We start from the raw sequence: 18,379 nt of genomic DNA, 5'->3' as shown, positions 1-18,379 counted from the left end.
TTCCTTGATTTGTACAGTTGCAGGACAGAAATTGCTCTCCTCGGTGCCTGAAATTAAACATTGCTGTTGTCCCTGACTGTGTTCCTAGAGCCCCTTTTATTGTAACAGCCTCAGTGAGGATTGCGTATGTGGCGCCTGCTGCTATCAAACGAGGGATATGAAAATCTGTTGGAGAGGCATTCAGCCAAATCTCTCGGTGAGAAGGTTCATGGTAAAGACACTGTCACACTGGGTTAATAATTGAGGAGATGTTGTGCATTTCAAGGACCAGTGTGTAACAATTAAAGGAATATCATTCTAAGTACGTTTTCTTTAGTGTATAATCACCTGAAAATAAGAATCGTTGCGTTTTTCGTTAGCAGAAGGAGACGTTTATATCTACAATAGGGAGCGGGTCCTCTTCACAGAGTCCACCATGTTGCAGCACCATGTTTTCTACAGTAGCCCAGAACGGACAAACCAAACGGTTAACTTTTCCTGCTTGTGGTGGAGTCGATAACGTCACTTGTTGACGTTTGTGGCGTGTTTTCCGTAGTTGTTTCTGTACGTGTTTTACTTAGTTTACTTACTTATTTTAAGCCCAACCATGACGTTATCCTAACTAAGGGGTTTTCTTACCTAAACCTAAAAAGGTTGGCGTACAAATGACACAGCAAAATGCGTACTCATGACACTCATTCTCATGAATGTCCGTGTAATGTAGTGGTATTTATACGCCTTCCTGTGAGACCGGGTTGGGCCACCGTAACCTCTCCTACACGCTTGACACACGGGAGAGGCTTCAGTTGATTGCAATCTGCAACTCAACGCTAGATACCACCAGATCCTACACAATGCTCCTTTAATCAGCCCATTCGCAGGAAAAAGCGTATGAATGTCGCGATAATACACAAGGCATTTAGCGTGCAATAAGAATGCCTTTCTTGCTTTTGGCATGTCATTTGTACGCCATGTAGTCTGTACCTGTACTGACCGCGTAAATGCAACGGTCAGAGCTAGTGACGTAGATTAAAAAGAGAAAGAGAAAGACCGCTTATGGTGGGAAGGTTCAACAAACACAGGACTTTCAGGCTTTTTCTTATCAAAATCCAGTTCATACAGGCAGCTGAGGATAAATGGGGGCTACAACATATTTATGGAATACGTCCACGATGTTTTACACCTTTTCAGTATGTTTTTAATTGATTCTCATTCTTGCGCTTCTCATCTCTCGCGGAGACTGAGAGCTTTTTAATGAATCACTTTCAGTTTGTAATGCTTCTGTAACCTAATGCTAAGTTGTGTTTGGGCCAGTTGTCTGGAGGAGACAAGCCATACTACAGAGACACATGCCAAACAAAACCCTTGGTTGGCACTATGATGTGGGCATCATGCCTTTGCCAGCCTTCACTCTGTAGGGCCTGTGCCAACCTTTTATAAATGCCCTATTTGGCAAGAGCTGTGCCCAGCAGTGTCTCTTAAGGTTCTGGTTCAAACACCCTCTTCAAATGTGAACCTGATCCAAATCCTAAACGATCCAAATGATGCGTTCCAAATTGTAAGCTCTCATATCATATTCAGAGGAAACCGTGGATTATGTTTTATCAACTCGACTGGCAACAGATGGAGAAAAACTGGAAAGTCATATGCACAGCCTCGTTTTGCTTTATTGTCACACATTATAGTAGATTTTGTTTGTTAATCTCGGCGTCCTCCTGCCTCCCCGTGCGAGGAGAAAAAGACGGTGGCAGCTGCAGCACATCAGCGTTCATGGTTTGTTTTCTTGGTATTCAGCTCGGAGGTGTGTCACCCAGAATCGCAGCAAAAGAGCAATTACAGCTGAATGTCCTCTCTTTCATCAGCATTTCAATGCAAAGGTTTGAAATCCCAGTCACCCGAGCCAGAGCCACCCCTATCTTCAACCTTGCCCTCAGGCCAATAATCAGCCCCAAACAATAGTTTCTGCCCTGAAACAGCCTTGTAGTCCCCTATCTGGCAGCCTCCCCGCAGAGTCAAGATAAAGTTGTTTTCACAGTTGACTGGTGGGTGGTGCTGGACCCCCTTCATCCCCCCTTCACCTGCTGTCCTAGCATAGATGCAAAAGGTCATTCCTGAAGTGTGGCCCCCCATCACAATGGAGGGACCCTTGGGTTGTTATCATGGCCATATAGGTGCCTTCAATTAGAGGCCCTTGCTGCAGCTAGTAAAAATAAAATACATCTTAATGTCTTTCCCTAACCACTTTTCCTTGACCTCGATGGAAAACGTCATGAGGTCAAGGAAAGAGGTGGCTGTAGATCAGTGGGTGGAGGGGGTCGTTCTCTAACCAAGGTTGGCGGTTCGATCCCAGGATCCCACTGTCCGAATATCAAAGTGTCTTTGAGCAAGACACTGAACCCCAAGTTGCTCCCTGGGTGCTTCACAGCAGCTCACTGCTCCTAAAAATGCTTTGGATGGGTTAAATACAGAGGTCAAATTTCATGTATGTACCTGTATGTATATGATGCATGTAATATAACTGCAGCATCAATGTATTATGTGCTAATGTGCCCCAAGATGGCACCTTCATTCCAATGAGAAATCGCCTGGTGCAAACGCCAAAAAAGTTTTCTAGCTTCCGGGTTTTACCTCCAGGGTATGCGGCCTACTGAATATGCGCAGCAGTGTTTCTCCCACTGGCCCATAGACTCACATTGTGATGACGTCACAGATTTTCTCGGCTCGAGGAAAGTTTTACAAATATAAAACGTCCATGGAAAAAAAAATCATAATAGAAAGAGACATATTTGACCTTGTTTGCAGTTCAAGGTATCCTGTCAACAGTTTTATAGACGTCTCTTTTACAATGGTGGTCTGTGGGGAATAAAAAAGTGGGGCTCCTGGAAAAAATTGGAAGCAAGGCTGAGCACCGCATCCAGGTCTTATTATACATATTTTTTTTAGCAACTTTATTCATAACACATAGAAAATGAGTAGGTTGGAGTGGCAAACTCAATGCTGTACAATTCAAGTAAGTATTCCTGTCCAAAGCAGAATCACACCTCCTAAGAAGGATGTTTTCAATTTATCTATATAGCGTACAATTAAACAGCGATGGTGGATGTTATTAACGGCCGAATGGTGCGTCGTATTATCTCCTTTCCTTTTGTAAAGGATGGTCCAGTGTACCCAAGCCCTCAGGAAGCCCCAAACGGTGGAATCACAATTTCTGTGTCCGTTGCGTGATGACATTGGGCCCAAAAATACTTTTCCCCATAGACTTACATTGGGAAAGAGACGTTTGTAAATAAGCCCTTATTTAAATCATTAAGTCCTAAGTTGTAAAATGCATTAATAGCCGAATCCAGAGTTATTTTCGTGCAGCCGGTCATGTGAATGAGACCCAGACTGCAGCTGGAGCGAGGGCTGGGAGGCAGAGTTAAAGGAAACGCTACTGCGCCTGCTCTATGGGCCCAATGGATGTAGAAGCTTGCCGGAAGATCCGGGTACTTTATCGCTCAACAGTCGAGCCATTTTGGCTTCATGCACTACTGAGAAACTTTCATAGGAATGAATGGGAGCCCACCTACAACGCTGTATCCAGTTCTCTTTATACATCCATGACTGTATCCTATGCTAAAAAAGATAAGAAAGGAAGCATTGAAGCACCTTTCCTTAGTAGAGAATTCGGCCAGCTCTTATCATGGCTGCCACTTAAAACTTCTGGGTCATTTCACTCAGTTAGGAACCTTCCTAAGCAAAAAAAGACTATTTGACTGCAGCCCCTGTCTGCCCGTATAACTGCCATCCAATCAAAGCCGTTATTCCCTGATGCTGTCACCTTGCACAGATTGATTTATAAGTTTATCCTCCCTCAAACAGAACTCTCTTGCTGTTTCAACATCAACTCCACCACCTATCTCACATCAAACTGCCATGCTAATGTATTCCTATTTCTCTTCATCGTTGCCCTTTTGTAAGTTAAGGCACTCATGCTTGAAACAGTACAAACATCAGCCTCCATAAGAGGGAAGAGTTCAGGCACAACAAAAGGCGCATCTGTAAACAATAGGCTAAAAGAGTGGGACAAGAAAATGATTCAGATGGTAACAGCTGAAATAGTACATCCAATTTCAATATATGAGGAGATTGGTCTCTTGAGCATCACAGGGGCCCAGGGAGAGAATTACACCAGCCGTTTTTCTATATAATGTCCTGTATCAACATACTGATATTACACAGTGAAAATGGTTTCTCCATAAAATGCTCCTTTGGTTTCTACTCTATTTTCCTTGCCGGATAAGTGCAGCTGCTTGCTATTCTTTTTTTTCACATTCATTCATTCGCGTCCAATTCATCTTCTCAGCCTGCCACAGTTCATATTGATATATGCTCAGGGGCTGTTCTGTAACAGGTAACTTAATCACTCCGTCTTCAACATGTCAATTTTGTCCATCTCTCTGCCAGCCCACTCTGCTGTTCATCATGTCTGCATTACAGTTAGCTATTTCACCTCAAAACAAACGCCGGTCCCCTGACTGCCGCCATTGATTGCAAACTATATGGCTTCTGAATCACTAATTCAAACACGCATATTTGGCTCAATTATGGTTTTAAATATTCATAGCCTAGTCTATCTTTCTATCTTGAATGTAAAGCATGAGCAGAATCTAAAGGCCCAATTTATCATCAACACGCGGAGGGCAGAACCACAAACATCAAAATACAGCGTTGTCTTTTATTTTCACCTTCTGAAAACTATGAATGTATTCTCTAATGACTAGTGATGTGCAGCCAAAAAAAGTTATTTTTTTAAGCATTTCAAAGCTGTAAAATGCTTCTCATTTGCATTGTTTGTGAACACTAGACAAAGTTTATAGAGATGTAAAGTGTTGAACGTAAAATGAATAATCACTTGAATAAATACTGATAAAATATAATATAACCACCACCAAGTTTTGAAAATAATCCAATATATTTAAAAAAAAGAATACATTCCACCAATGTCCTTTTTCCAATGCTTTTATTTTACATTCCTAATTTTCCTGATGTTTTATTGTATTTAGTGTAATTATCTAGAAGTTTTTGTCAATCAAGACAAACACGGGCAGGGCCAGTTAGCTAAATTACCAATCCCGCTATAGCGAAGGCATGGCCCGCCCTACTCTGCCTCTGATTGGCTAGTATTCGCTGCCTTTGTTGGTTGGATTGGTTAGGTTTAGGCATGAGGAGTGAGATTGGTCAGGGTTAGGGTAAGAATATCATGGTAAGCCAATCAGAGGCAGAGTAAGGCGGGTCATGCCTTCGCTATAGTAGGATTCGTAATATCGCAGCCAGTTCTGAGATGTCTTGATTGACAGACAAAGACTTTGTAATGAAAAGTGGCATCATGAAATAAATATTGAGAAAGGGTAGTTGAAATGATAACAAACTTTGGAAAAGGGCCATTTTTCAAAAAGATAAGGATAAAATAACATTTTAAAATCAATTAAATTCTAAACTTACTTGGTTGCGTCTGAAATTCAACACTAGCGTGCTATTTAGTACGCTAAAACAGTATGTGAGATTTTTTAGTATGTCTGAAACCTTATATAGAACGAAAACAATAGTACGTGAATTGCATACTATTTCCGGTGAAATATTGCAGTATACAACGCTAACCCATAATGCAATGCGGTAGTGATGAGAACATTCATAACGGATGTTGAGGTAACATCAATAACGCTTCTATTTGATTATAAGATTTCACTTTAGTAGGCGTAACATATTTCCAATTAATTCAGACTTTGATTCTCACAAATCGTTGTTTTGGTCACGAGGTCGGGTTACTATGGTTACACGTCTTCAACCGGCAAGGAGGCTCTCAGGAAATGACGACATAAATTACCGCTCAGTGCGTCCAAAAAGATGCATACTACTGTTTATTCACACAAAAGTATGTTGAACGATAGTACGCATATTGGGTACGTAGTGCGTAGTATGTGAACTGTCTCACTAGCATCCGAGCTAGCTAGCTGACAGTTAGCAAGCTAGCTATCTCAAAGAGCTTTTTCCCCATCCTCAATATCTCTTTATTGAATGAAATGATATACAATCCAGAATACAAAACAGCAGGGGGCACAAAGAGGAAGAGGTATGGCTGTGGTGACTGACTCGTGCTAGCATGTACCCAGCTTGCTAGCGTTATAGCCGTTAGCTTGCCAGCTAGCACCACCTGTTTTGCAAAGATGTACGCAAGACTTCCCTGGTGTGACTGGCCCGAAAGACTTGTACAGGAATGATAAGAATATACTTAAAGATGTGTAGCACACACATCTAAGATTTCTATTTGTGAAGCTGAAGACAACATTTGATTTTTGAGGGGCCCTGGTTATGTTTTCCACTGTAAGACCACCGAGCGGTCTTTCTCTCCTCTTTATTTTGGCCCCTACCTCGCAGCTGAAACGCTGACAAGATGCTCTGTGTGATTTGCAGGGATGGGACTGTTTGTCCGTCGAGGAGGAGCTCACATACTGGGCTCTGTGACCCACAATGGAGCAGTTCCCAGTATGCTCGCAGTGATGAGTTCCCTTACTACAGAAATGATTCCCCCTCACGGTTTCTTTTCATCCTCACTGAAAAGAGAGTCTTCTCTGTCCTTGCATGGTGGACACCGTCATTTTGACTGCTCTTAACCTTGCCTGGCTTTGTTGAGATCAGGGGGGGGGGGTCCGATATTCACTTCACTTGAACACACGGGGAGAAAAATAGTGTTTAGACATTCAGCGCCGGTGCCTGTGTGGACTTTCAGAGATTTTCAAAAAAATGGACCGCTTGTAAATTATCACCCTACACACACACACAAAAAAGGTAGATGAAAGTGCTCCAGTGTAACCTGAATATGTCCTATCAGCTTTGATTTGAAAGCCTGTTTTGGGGGCATCGGGGTCCCCCAGTGTATTTTCACCTAAGGAGCAGAGAGGATTTCTCTGCCAGAGAGAGAATAATACAAGGAGAGAGGAGCAACTGATTGAATGTCTGCTAAGCAGTGCAGGGTGAGCTGTGGCTCTTAAAAAGTTTGATCCCATTTGATCAAATCAGGTAAGAACAATGGCTGAAAGATTAATCTGAAATGTGACCTTATAAGGCAGCGGAATAATTCCACAAGTGCTTTTTAATATCCTCTCATCTATCAGCGCTGTATGTTTGGATTAAACGTACACCGCGGCCCTCACTGTGTTTTTTTTTTATATGAAACTGATTGTCCACATTTTATTGAGGAACCCCGGAGGAAACCATGTGGGGCTTTTTATTGCACATTCCTTATCCCTGCTCTGTTTACAAAGTAGTGGGTGTGTGTTTGTCAGGTGTAAGTTTAAACGGCATGTTTCACACACACACACACACACACACACACACACACACACACACGCACACACACGGCGTCTGGGAACGAGCCGGATGCCCATTGCACTTCGCAAAGTGGCACTTCCTTCCTCTACACACTCCAGACTATGCGTTGAACTGCTGCCTGGCAACCATCTGGACGGGACCCAACTGTTGTGATTGTGTGTGTGTGTGTGTGTGTGTGTGTGTGTGTGTGTGTGTGTGTGCCAGGACAACGTCACTGTGGGATTGCCACTGATGTTTTGGCGCAAGTATGCGTTAATGACGCGACTCTTTGCGGCCATAAATTCTCATTATTGTCAGGTATGAGCTGGCTATTGCACACGTGGGTGTGTGTACCACGCTTCCATCATCCATGTGTGTGTGTGTGTGTCTGAACTCCACTCTTGTTAGGAAATTCCATGCCACATTATTGGGTTGTCTTGGTGATTGTATGGCTTCATTCCCAGACTGGATCCCCAAGGGATTAAAATAAAAGAAAAAAGTCCTGAATGATCAGTCATCAGTTAACACGCTCAACAAGAGTGACACTTTTACTGTTCAAAGCCCAGATTAATTGAAGAAAGTTGCTACATTAAAAATGCATATTTAAGAATATCAGGCTTACATAAATTAACAGAAATAGAATATTTTTGGCTTCGTTAAGTTAGTGAAATATTTATGGCCCTCGCCTGTCCACTGAAATTTATGTTTTGCATTCGTAACTAGATTTGATGACATGAATAATGAACTCCCTCTAACTCTTTGCATCTTCTTAATGCAGTTTTTTTTTCACCATTTCTTTCTTCTTCCCTCTAATCAACCCCTGATATCATATATTTAATAATGATTACAAGAGAAAAGCTCTTCTGGATGAAGTCCAAGCTGCTGCCTTGGTGATAGCCGGGGGAAGCCGCGGCCGGCGTCGGGCCGAAGGTGATGCATCATGGTCATTCTCGCAGGGAGGCGGCGGTGGGGCACATGTAAACACTCTTAAATCATCATCCTGGGACAGATGGGGGGTGTCACATGATCCCCCCCCCCTCCCCTCCCTCTCCCTCAACACACACTATAAACTGTCAGAGCAAAGAGCCAAATGTGACCCAGGCTGCATTGGTGCAACAAATCTGAAAATATCTTCTTTTGTTTGAATGATTCTCAGTTAGACAAAAGACAGACATGGGGCACAATACTACGAGGCCATGTGGGAAGTGTGAATCTTATGCTACATGAGCCAGACAGGATTATGACAGAGAATTACAGTGAGAGGTTTTCATGGTAACACTTTTTTTTCCATCAAGTCATCGGGTGACTGGTGGGTGGTAACAGTTATAGTACAGTGACGACACATGAGCAACAATTGTAATAGAGAGGCAAAGTCCCGCCCTGTCTGGTGGACCCCATGGGTCCTTATTTTGGAAAAAATATGTACAGTAGTCAACGGCGAGAGACAAATACTTTTTTGATCCCGTTTGAATTGCACCATGAATCACACATACGATGTTTGACATCATTTTGCAAGTCAAGAAAATCTCAGTTGTCGTAGTACCATTTAAGCTGGGCATACACTGTACGATTTTAGAAATGTTGTATAATTCCTACTGTACAAGTAGATCATTTGCTATGTAAAGCCAAATCTCACGATTTATGTGCTCACACTGTACATGTCAAATAGAAAAAAAACACGGCTCGTTGGCACCTGAGGGCGATTCTGGCTGTTGACAATTGTCAATAAAGATTGGTTTCAAAGCTCCGAGGCAGGTAAAGGTTTTTCTAGCAGAGGTCTGTACGGGTCACGATGCTAACTAACAAGGCAGAAACGTGCTGCCTTGATCATCTATGCCATCCTGTCTGCTGAAACGTCTAAAAAGAAAAAGAGGCACCGGTGTATATGGACTCGCAGGTGGCTAGGACAGACATGGACAGTATGGGCTTGTCCATTTTGAAGAGAAAATTGGAGCCAAGCTAGCTGGAAAAGAGGCACTGACGTTGAGGAATTGGCTCGTGGGTCTGCTTCAACTGTGCGAGAGCATGTGGACAGCAAAATTGACTTGCAAAATTATGTTTTCAATTGACAAACATCATATGTGTGATTCGTTGTCTCTCGCCGCTGACTACCGTTATTTTTTTTCCGAAATAAGGTCCCTTGGTGGTCCGACAGAAGGGGCGGGACTTCGCCTCTCTATATCGACCGTAAACTTCTGTAGGTGCCCTTTTTCTGATTCAGCTCCAGCATTTCAGATTAAAAGACTTTTGCTTTTCCAAGTCGTATCAATTACGACAATCAAAGCGTCCCTATTAATTCTGTGTTAAGGAGGTCCTCGTGCTTGTTGTCGAGCTTGTCTGGACGTTTTAGAGAACACTATATCCTTGTAAAACAAGAATCACACATAAATAAATGCATGACACTCTTTTGCTGCACAGGAGGTCTTTAGCATCATGTTGTTGCTCCCCCACCGTGATTTAACATACCATATGATCTTGGTGCTTTTAAGTCACTTTGCGGCTGCACAGACGGCTGAACAACACATAAATATTTTTCAAGGTGAGCGCTGAAAATACAGCACATTTTTGAAGCCCAAAGTCTAAAATAAGACCAGAGCAAAAACAGAGCATAGAAAGCAGATTGTAGAGCTCTTTTTTAAAAGAAATATGAAAGAGGGAAGAAGAGAGACTGCACCCCTTGATAATAAACAGCAAGTTTATGCTAAAAAGAAAAAGAAGCTCCCTACCCCCTCCTCCCTTACAGCCTAGTCTCTGCGCTTTCTGCTAACACACACACACACACACACACACACACACACACACACACACACGCACGCACACCTCCCTTAGCCTATATAAGCAGACAGCAGTTCAGCTGACCCCCTCCACCCTGCATACTCTCCTTTATTAAACATACAAAAAGCTGCCTTTGCCAGCTTTAAAATACATGTGGATATTTTTGTTGGTTTCTAAAGTGAAACTTAAAGTAAAAGAGGATCTCTTTTCCACGCACAGAGTACAGAGTGAGCAATATGTGAGCAGAAAGCCCCGCATTGTAGAGAGAAAGGGCTGAGCAGAGCAGAGAGCTGCTGCTTCCCATCCCCCACATTCACATAGCAAAGTTCTGCTGCTTTTGCAAGCGGTGATGCTGCGTTCACGGGCTCCAACCGAGGCTCGGTAACGCACAATGTCGCAGCACTCTCAGTGCTTTCTGGTTGGAAAGAAATACACTTTATGCTGTTTGTTTTCTCAGCTTTGTTGCTTATTTTTCTTTGTGTATCTCAGAGCTACTTTACAAAATTAAAAGCAGGAAATATGTCTAATATATTTTCATAGAAAAGCTGACACAATAATGTTTTTACAGGTCATGCAGCTAAATAGCACACATGAGAATATATATTTCCATGTCCTCACATTTGTCAAGAACTGGGTGCATATGCTGTTGATGTATTAACACAGAAAATACTTGTTTATTTTCCTTAGCCTATATATTCACATGATCTTGTGTTGTACATGTCAGTACTAAATTCTACAATAATCCACATTTATGTTGCCTGGTACACACATACAAGGAATTTGACTCTGGTTTTATGCAGCTCTCTTAATGTGCTTACACAGAATAGACAGCTAGCAACAATGACAACAAAGCTGGACAGATAAAGGTGAGGAATACAGCAGTGCCAAAATAGGTGAATATATAAATAGTATATAAATATGTATAAAAAGCACAAATAAACAATAAAATAATAAAATAAAATGTCTATATATAAGTCAAGTGTTCTGGAAGTTGTAAACAATACAAATAGTGCAAAGAAATATATACATGGACTGGATGATTACACATGTTTATATTATAATCTACATTCTTTATCATCTTAATTATTCCATTGTTGTCTTTGCTGCTGAAGTAGATTATGTGTCTATGAATTTAGTGGAGGTTACTGTTTTACCCTACATCACTGTGTCTGGTGTCAGTCATGTGTTTGGTGTATATAGTTATAGTTATATAGTTGTAGCAACACTGTACAGATGCTATAGAAGCAATATTTATTTATTTGTTTATTTATTTATTCATTGTATTTTAGTGTTTTTTGTGATCACTGGAGCCTTGAGCTTTTTTTTTTTTTAATCATGTTTGTCTATTGTCTCTGTCTCTAAAATGTGTGTCACGATGTTTATTTTTTTTTACTGCAAACCAAATTTACCTATGGGTACAAATAAAGCAACCTGAACCTATATCACAGAGCTTTCACACACTGCAACAACTCTAAAATATCACACTTGCAACTTAGATAGACTGTGGTAAAACAATTTCACACTTTCCTTTGACATTTAGTGTTTTAGTTTTTACACTGTATGAGCCATTCGTTTCTGACTCAGGGGCGTGATTCCGAAAATACCGACAGCACTTGAAGGCAGCATGAAGGCTGCTGCTGCTGCTGCTGCTGCTGCTAGGAGAGCGCGAGGCAGGCAGGCAGAGAGCACGAAGAAAGGGGGTGGGGAGAGAGAGAGAGCGAGAGAGGGAGGGAGAGAGTGGTGGAGAGACATAGGGTGTCTACTCCTATTAATTGTATAGGGGAGACTTTATGCTTTTCTCCCAAAATCTCTTCTTGCTCTGGTGTGTTGGCGTGAGATTTCACTTTTAACAGATAACACATGATGTGTTGCATTTCAGTGGCCCCATACACTACTGTCACTTTTCCACCACTGTTTCTCTTTTTGTATCTTCACTTCCTGCTCTGTGACTGGCTCAGTCCATCCCCCATCCTTCTTCTTTTCTATCCTCTCTCTCTCTCTCTCTCTCTCTCTCTCTCTACACACACACACACACACACACACACACACATACTGCACACAGACATGCACAGGTTGTGATTTCATGCTTTCCTCTACTTTTCCTGCGCTCCTCTCATTTGCTTGTTGTCGACACATGGAAGCAGTCACTTCCACCCATTAGCCCCACTCTTAACAGAAGATGACATTGTAGCCTATTTTGTTCCACTCCTCCTTTAACGAGCTAATAAGACAAAGTGCACAGATGAATGCAACACAGAGGAACACACACACACACACACACAGCTCATGCATGAAGCAATTTTTGTAATCAGAATGGTTGAATAGTTGTGTCTGACTTCAAGGCAGAGTGTAAAGGAAGGGACATTTTAATTGTTTAATGCCATAAAACTGTACACACACAAAGTCTGTGGTATTTAGCAGTGTATAGCAGCCTTGTATATGAAAGCATGTGGCTCTTTAAAGCATATTTGAGCTGAAGTTGAATATGCAAGACTCCCTGAAATTATGTTTACTTCTATAGACATACATAGCTATTTAGCTACGGGACATTCTAGGTTTATACAATAGGAAATAGCCATGTATATATGTGTCCTCCAAATGAAATACATGTTGTTAAAAAATATATATATTTTATTTTTTTATTTAGAATATATGTATGTATATATACACATATATGTATGTGTATATATACATATATGTGTATATAAACATACATATGTGTATTTTTTATTTTTTTATTTAGTATATATATATATTAGCATATTTTAGAAAAAAATAAAACTAAATATATGTGTATTTTTTTCTTTAGTATATACATATTTTTCATTTTATATATTTATTTAATATATATTTAGAATATAAATATATATTTGAAAATACACATATATCCATACAAATATACATATTTTTAATTTTTTATTTAGAATATTTATTAGAAAAAAATTATACATATATGTGTATTTTTTATTTAGTATATATATATATATATATATATGTATTTCTTTGGTTTAGAATATATATATGTATTTTTTTGGTTTAGAATATATATATTATAAAAAATACAGACATATAAATATATGTCTATGTATTTTTCTTTAGTGTAGTAGTGTCTAGTAGTATATATAGTAGTGTGTAGTGTGTAGTGTATATATATATATATATATTAGAAAATAAATAAATAAATATATGTGTATTTTTTTCTTTAGTATATATATATTTTTCATTTTATATGTTTATTTATTATTAAATATATATTTAGAATATAAATATATATTTGAAAATACACACATATATACATATACATACATGTATTTTTTATTTAGAATATTTATTAGAAAAATTATATTTTCTATTTAGTATATATATATATATATATATATATTTGTTTTTTTTGTTTAGAATATATATATTATAAAAAATATATACACATATAAATATATGTATGTATTTTTCTTTAGTATATATATATATATATATATAAAATCTAAATCTTACAGACAGCCCATTGCTGTACTGTGAATCTTCATTAGCAGCAGCTTTTCCCCCTCTATGTAACACTTAATTAGTCTCAGAATGACCACTACTTTATGCTAACAAACAGGGCTTTTTCCAACACGTCGACATTTTTATGCATGAGCTCAGTTTAAAGCGCATTAGACCTACAACAATAATAACGGCTCTTCTTTATGGGGTATAAACAATGTTGTTATTAAGATAGGGGGCATCAGTCCATTCCGGATCCAGTTTCTTCATGACTCCGCTCCGGGTTTTCGTTCTCTCCCGCCAGCTCGGTAAGATGGCTGTGTGTCTCGCGGAGCCTCGTGCTGGTTTGGGTTGATTTTCTAGCTCGCGCTCTCGTTCTGTAACAGAAGCCCCCCCCCCTCCAACACACACACACACACACACATACACACACACAGAGTCACTCACTAGTGTCGGTGAAAACCATTCTCCCTGGCTCTGTATTTATATATCCTTTCCACAAACTTTCCCCTCTCTGTTTTAACTTTAACCGGAGTCGCGGTGGATTTTACCGGATACCGGGTCGGTCCGGTGGCTGGAGGAGGGGCAACACAAGAGGGGGGGAATGAACCGGGACGACGGGTACGTTGTTATATAAATATAACCGTATTTATATATTCAATGGTTATTCGTATAGTCTGTGAGTGAGTCGCCGTGCTGAGAGAGGAGACCGAGAGAGGAGGAGAGAGAGAAGGAGAGAGAGAGGAGAGGGATATTATTATCATGGCCGCTCAGGTCGCCAGCGCCAACACTCTCAACACTAGCCCGCCATCCGAACTCAAAAAGCCGGATCGGGACCCACAGGAGGAGCCGTCGGTACCGGGAGAGAAACAGCATGAAAATAAGGAACCGGGACCTGACGGCGGATCTCCTGGGCAGAAGGAGCTGCAGCAGCAGGACGGGAGCGATGCTGGTACTGGTGGAGGTGGAGGAGCAGGAGGAGGAGGAGGAGGAGGAGGAGGGGATCCGGACATGAAGAACGGCAACGGGAATCTGCCCCGGGTAAATAATAATAACCAGAATGATTCCGGCGGGCCCGAGGGGAATAACCATCCCGGGATGGGACACCACCACCCGGGCCCCTTTCCTCCACCTCCTTACGGCTACAACCAGCACTACAGCCGGGCCCCTTTTCATCAACATGGCGGACAACAAAGCCCTGGCATGGCAGCAGCAGCTGCATCGGGGCCGGGCATGATGGACCCGTACCCGGCTAACTCACACGAACACGGCTACCCGAACCATTACAACAACTACAGCCCTTTCCAGAACAGGACTTCTTATCAGGGCCAAGGCGGATACGGGGCCATGAATAGCCCGCGTAACAACAACCAGCAGCAGCAGCAGCAGCAGCAGCCTCCGGCGGCTGGGGGACAGCCAGGCAAGCAACAGCCAGCAGGAGGAACCACAGCCATGGCTGCTGCTGCTGCCTCGTACAATAATCAGAGGTATAACATGGGGAACCAACAGCCTACGTCTACGCCAACTTTAAATCAGCTTTTGACATCCCCCAGCTCGGCCAGGAGCTACCCGAACTACCCCCAACAACAAGGAGACTATAACAATCAGGAAGGGCCCAGCAGCAAGTTGCCAGGAGACATGGGCAGCAGCAGTCAGTATGGTGGGGTCCATCCGGGTTGGCAGCAACAAAGGACCCACCATCCGCCTCCCATGAGCCCGGGAAACACTGGACAGCCTCCCAACAGGAATCAGGTAAACTCCACTGACTGCACAGACACACTTTGACTGAGTTAAAGTCCCATAGTAGAGCAGGAGAAGCTCCTGTTAAGAGTTGCATATTGCATTGGACCAGCCATTGTCTATGTAGCAAGAGCTCTAAAATGGCTGCCTGTCTCTCTTCTTTCTCCCAATACCTCCCTCCTTGCAACCAGTGTTTAGACACAGAAACAAGCCTCTTGCTCTGTTAAAAACTACTTCCTGAGTTGTGGGGTGTATTGGTGAGTGTGTGTCCCTCTGCTGGGTACAGGGCAAGAGTTTGACTAAGTAGAGCTAGGAGTTTAGTGAGGAGAAAGTGTGTGTGCAGGGAGGAGATAAGACGACATGTCTTCATGGTTGTTGTTGTTGTTTCTGTGAGAAATCAGAGGCTAAATAAGCTCCTTGTTTAGGTGCCCACTGGTGCTATCAAAGTTGGTTGTCAAGGTGATAAACAAGATGCAAATGACAGCCGTTAAGTATCATTTGCATAATCATAAACGACCCTCCTCTGTGGGGTTAAAAAGTGGAGCTTCTCAGTCCAGTTGCAAAGTGTTTACTCTGATCAAAAGTGTGATTGTGACATCGGTTGATTCATCTCGAGGGTGTTTTCATTCATTGTGTGGCTCGGTTCGGCTCGGCTCGGTTTCCCCCCCCCGTCCTCTCAGCTCCATGTGCCGGCTTGTAAACACACACGGCCCCGCTGCTTGGTTTATAGAGTTGGCAAAGTGCAGATTGCCTTTGCTTTGGGATTTGAATTATGGAGGTAAAAATCCTGCTGTCAGAGCCAGGAGACAGTTGGTCTTAGGTTGACATGCGAGCCGAGATCTGATTGGCTCCCCACATCCCTCTGCTCTGCTCTCGGCCATTTATAATTGCATCTAATGGAAAAGGCTGCAGACAAACAGCCTCCCCTCTCTGCACAGTTATGTGTGCCTCCACCACATCAAGATAACATAGTCCCTCTGTGTTTTTTTTTATTAATTTTGAACATTTGTGTGCCCTTATAATATTTTTTGTGTATATATATATATATATATATATATATAAATGTCCCATATCAACACCAGAAACCACACTATTAATTCCACTATATTAACTCCTTAGTTGCATCTAAGCATTTTTTGAGAACACATTTTTGCTCACTTCTTCCTCCCACTGCAGTAATTTGCATGATGACTGTACTCATGTGGAGTCCATTGTTATTATTTATTTTGAGTTGAACCTTCAGCTCTCTCTGGTGCTGAATCACATCCCCTATTACTGTCATTTTTTTTAGCTGTTGACCTCAGCTCCCTGAAGTTTTTTTTTTTGTTGGGTTGCTGTTGGGTGCACCGTGTGCACGGCTCGTTCAAGTTGGCTGACTCTGGTACAGCAGATAGAGTAGGTGTGGTCATGTAGCCCCGTTGTACAACTGTGTTCTCCACTGTTTCCAGATCAGGAGTTGAGGAGACTTGTCTTGTGGGCCACGTGAGAGGGTTGGACTGGCTGCAGTTGTGTTTACAAGCAGCCAAGGTGTCAGCAGAGTGTCACGGCGCCTTTTTTTCAGCAGGTTACAATCGCCTAATTTGCTTCCACAGGCAGAGTGTAACCATGTCAACAGAGCTTACCCACACATCTCTCTCTCTCTCTCTCTCTCTCTCTCTCTCTCTCTCTCTCTCTCTCTCTCTCTCTCTCTCTCTCTCTCTTTCTCTCTCTCTCCAGTGATAACAGCCACATGTGTTGTGTTGTTACTCTAGAATTAACTGTCATATGTGGAGAGTGTAGAGCTACTACCTTTACAGTAAATTACTATTTTTTGTCATCTAGATATGTGAAGGATGATGTAGAGAGCATTGTCACAAATAGGGCATGTGATTCCTTTTGGGAAAGAAATGTGTGTTGTCCATTTCACTTTGAGAACCATATTTACTTCTCTTTATAACATACTATATTTCATATGCATTCTCTCAACTCATTTGGGCATTGCATGTTTTAGGGCTGCCTCCTCCTAGTCGATTAGTCCACTAATCGGTTGTTTTGGTTTTAGTCGACTGAGATTTCTTTAGTCGATTAGTCGTTTTTTATGCTTTTACATTATCAGTGACTTATTTTCAAGAAACTTGAAACTTGTGAGCACGATATGCATCAAGATACAGGGGTAACGATTCAATATCTTGCAGTACTGTAAGCAAGGTGATATATTAAAAGATTTTTAAAATCTAGTTTAGAAAAACAGTACAGTATAAAGAACACATCAGAAATACACCATTTTAGAGTAGGCAAAAATAACACATTTGTAATGCATGCAATAAATGGCATGGTTTTGGCCCCAAACTGCATGTGATTATCATAAAGTGGGCATGTCTGTTAAGGGGAGACTCGTGGGTACCCATAGAACCCATTTTCACTCACATATCTTGAGGTCAGAGGTCAAGGGACCCATTTGGAAAAAAAAAATTTTCCACGCCAATATTTAGCGTAACTTTGGAGCGTTACTTGGCGTCCTTCACAACAAGCTAGCACGACATGACATATATTTAAAACTGAGCCCGCTACATCCTCCGAAAGATCGAATAGCGGCCGGGCTCACCGACGGGCTGTCGGATTTCTAAGAGGTTAATTAAAGATCAATACAGTGTTTTGGAGAATCAATTCAGTATCTCAAAACATAATATCACGATACTGATGTGTATTGATATTTTCTTCCAACGGTAATGTCTCTGGTGCTTTTGTGTGACTCTTTATGGAGAAACTCAGTTTTACAGATCTGTCGATTAAATGAACTAATCGATAATCAATTTTATTTGTATTGCACATTTCATACACAGTTAAACTCATTGTGCTTTACAGTAAAACCGACGAGTATAGAAGCAAAGAGACGAAACTCTGGTGTTTTCTTTTCTTTTTTTCTTTGACAACAGCCGCTGCTGCCATTTTGGACTGAAAACGCTTATTATATTTATAATATTTTGTTGTTCAACACAGGCCATTTCAGTAGAATATGACAAGAGAATAGAAATGATTTTGTTTTACTTTTGTATGGCACTTTTTAGGCAAA

General features: G+C 41.4%; 1 protein-coding gene across 6 annotated transcripts in view; it reads left to right on the top strand.

The window, feature by feature from the left end:
- Nucleotides 1–18,379, top strand: part of arid1ab (AT-rich interactive domain 1Ab) — an 85,526-nt gene that overhangs the window by 2,838 nt on the left and 64,309 nt on the right. For 3 of the 6 annotated variants that reach the window (XM_074614243.1, XM_074614245.1, XM_074614241.1), the window contains exon 1: nt 13,913–15,339. The exons of 1 other annotated variant lie outside the window; for it this stretch is intronic. In XM_074614243.1, the coding sequence (XP_074470344.1) occupies nt 14,350–15,339 (990 nt within the window). In that variant the 5' untranslated portion in view covers nt 13,913–14,349. Of the gene's footprint in view, nt 1–13,912; nt 15,340–18,379 lie in introns of those variants that run through there. 2 more of the 6 variants (XM_074614244.1, XM_074614242.1) reach the window with 1 other exon arrangement.

The sequence above is a fragment of the Sebastes fasciatus genome, chromosome 17 (assembly GCF_043250625.1).
Source record: "Sebastes fasciatus isolate fSebFas1 chromosome 17, fSebFas1.pri, whole genome shotgun sequence".
Classification (NCBI taxonomy): domain Eukaryota; kingdom Metazoa; phylum Chordata; class Actinopteri; order Perciformes; family Sebastidae; genus Sebastes; species Sebastes fasciatus.
Note: the sequence above shows the minus strand (reverse complement) of the source record. Positions and strands in the feature narration are given on the sequence as shown.